Source organism: Eurypyga helias, unplaced genomic scaffold (genome assembly GCF_000690775.1).
Source record: "Eurypyga helias isolate BGI_N326 unplaced genomic scaffold, ASM69077v1 scaffold20728, whole genome shotgun sequence".
In the NCBI taxonomy this organism is placed as follows: domain Eukaryota; kingdom Metazoa; phylum Chordata; class Aves; order Eurypygiformes; family Eurypygidae; genus Eurypyga; species Eurypyga helias.
Genome location: NW_010269136.1, coordinates 1,215 through 2,720, shown reverse-complemented (window position 1 = coordinate 2,720; position 1,506 = coordinate 1,215). Strand labels below are relative to the sequence as shown.

The following is a 1,506-nucleotide window of genomic DNA, read 5'->3' as shown; positions in this document are numbered from 1 at the left end:
TTGCGATGGCCTGCCAGGGTCAGGGGAACGGGGAGGAGGGGGTACGCTCTTGGTGTCGCCCACCTTTCACCGGTTCCTTTGCAGGACGATGATACCTGTGAGGAATGGGAGCGACACGAGGCTCTGCACGAGGACGTGACCAAGCAGGACCGCACGGAGGAGCGGCTGTTTGAAGAGGAGATCGAGCTGAAGTGGGAGAAAGGCGGCTCCGGCCTTGTCTTCTACACGGACGCTCAGTACTGGCAGGAGAAAAACGGAGGTAACGTTGATGCTTGTGTTGCTGAGCCACAAACTAACTAACCCCTGCTGTCAGGGGGGCCCAGCTCTGCAGGTAAATCGGGTGTAACCCCATTACATTCCAGTTCAGCTGCAGAAACGGGCACTTCCCGTCACTTTTTAACCTTCCCTTGGTCGCAAAACCTGCACCAGTTCAATCCAGGCGCCATAGACACCCCCCTGGTTCCTACTGGCAGCCTGTTGTGTAAGTGCCGGGCTTTGCAGGGTCTCTAACACCCTTTTCTTCCCGTTTTATTAAAGAAAATAAGGGGCTGGACAACCAGCAAACAGCTCCTCTCTGTCGAGGCCTCCACAACCGTCACTAAAACCTGCGCTTTCTCTCTCTTGGCAGACTTCGACGAGCAGACTGCGGATGACTGGGATGTGGACATGAGCATCTACTATGACAAAGGTATCTCAGCTGACTCCCCCGCCCGAGGAAACAGGGAAGTTTGGGAAGTTCTGACCCTGCAGAATTTCTGCAGTGGGGAACTCTTGGGGCTCTGTCATCCTTTGAAAGCGTCCAAGACGTCAGCATACTTGAGACGATGTTTTTCTGGTCTGGCAGTGACAGCTGCCAAAAAGAACAGGTTCTGCCTCCTCGTTGCGTGATGCTCTGGGGGAAATGAGGGCAGAACAGCTTTCCTAAGCTGTGCTGCTCTGACTCTTGCTTCTTTCTCCTTAGATGGAGGTGATAAGGATGCTCGGGACTCGGTCCGGATGTGGCTGGAGCAGCGACTCCGGGATGGTTTGGAGGATGGCTCCGTTTCCGGGCAACAGATCGGCACCTTTGAGAGATACACCAAGGTGAGCTCTGGTGACGTGCTCAGGAGGGGACAGGCTGTGGTGGGGATGCCCAGAGGGTCTGGGTTAGGGGGACGAGGGGCTCTGGGAAGGTGAGGATGAGCTTTGTCCAACTCTGTGCCCTTTTTTTCCCCTCTCCCAGGGCTTTGGCAGGAAGGTGCTGGAGCAGCAGGGCTGGACGGAAGGGCTGGGGCTGGGCAGCAGCAACTCCGGAATGGCTGAAGCTCTGGACAACAAGGGTCAGAACCCCAGATGTAAGAGGGGGCTGGGGTAAGTACCCACTTCCCAGTGCCAGCCTCTGCCCTGGCTCTCAGGGCTGATGCAGCAGGTAACTGGCCGCAAAAGGAGCGGAGAGGGAGCCAGAACTGTCCCAAGGCTCTCCCTTTCTCCGCGCAGCGGGTGGCAGGGCGTGCCCCAGCGCCCCTG

At 57.2% G+C, this 1,506-nt stretch overlaps 1 protein-coding gene across 1 annotated transcript in view; it reads left to right on the top strand.

Annotated features, from left to right (window-relative positions):
* The window catches only part of GPATCH3 (G patch domain containing 3), a gene marked incomplete at its 5' end in the record, with an annotated part of 3,781 nt that overhangs the window by 1,684 nt on the left and 591 nt on the right, over positions 1 to 1,506 (top strand). Inside the window, 4 exons of the mRNA XM_010158001.1 lie at positions 85 to 259; positions 629 to 688; positions 962 to 1,083; positions 1,223 to 1,350. Coding sequence (XP_010156303.1) covers positions 85 to 259; positions 629 to 688; positions 962 to 1,083; positions 1,223 to 1,350 — 485 coding nt within the window. The remainder of the gene's footprint in view (positions 1 to 84; positions 260 to 628; positions 689 to 961; positions 1,084 to 1,222; positions 1,351 to 1,506) is intronic.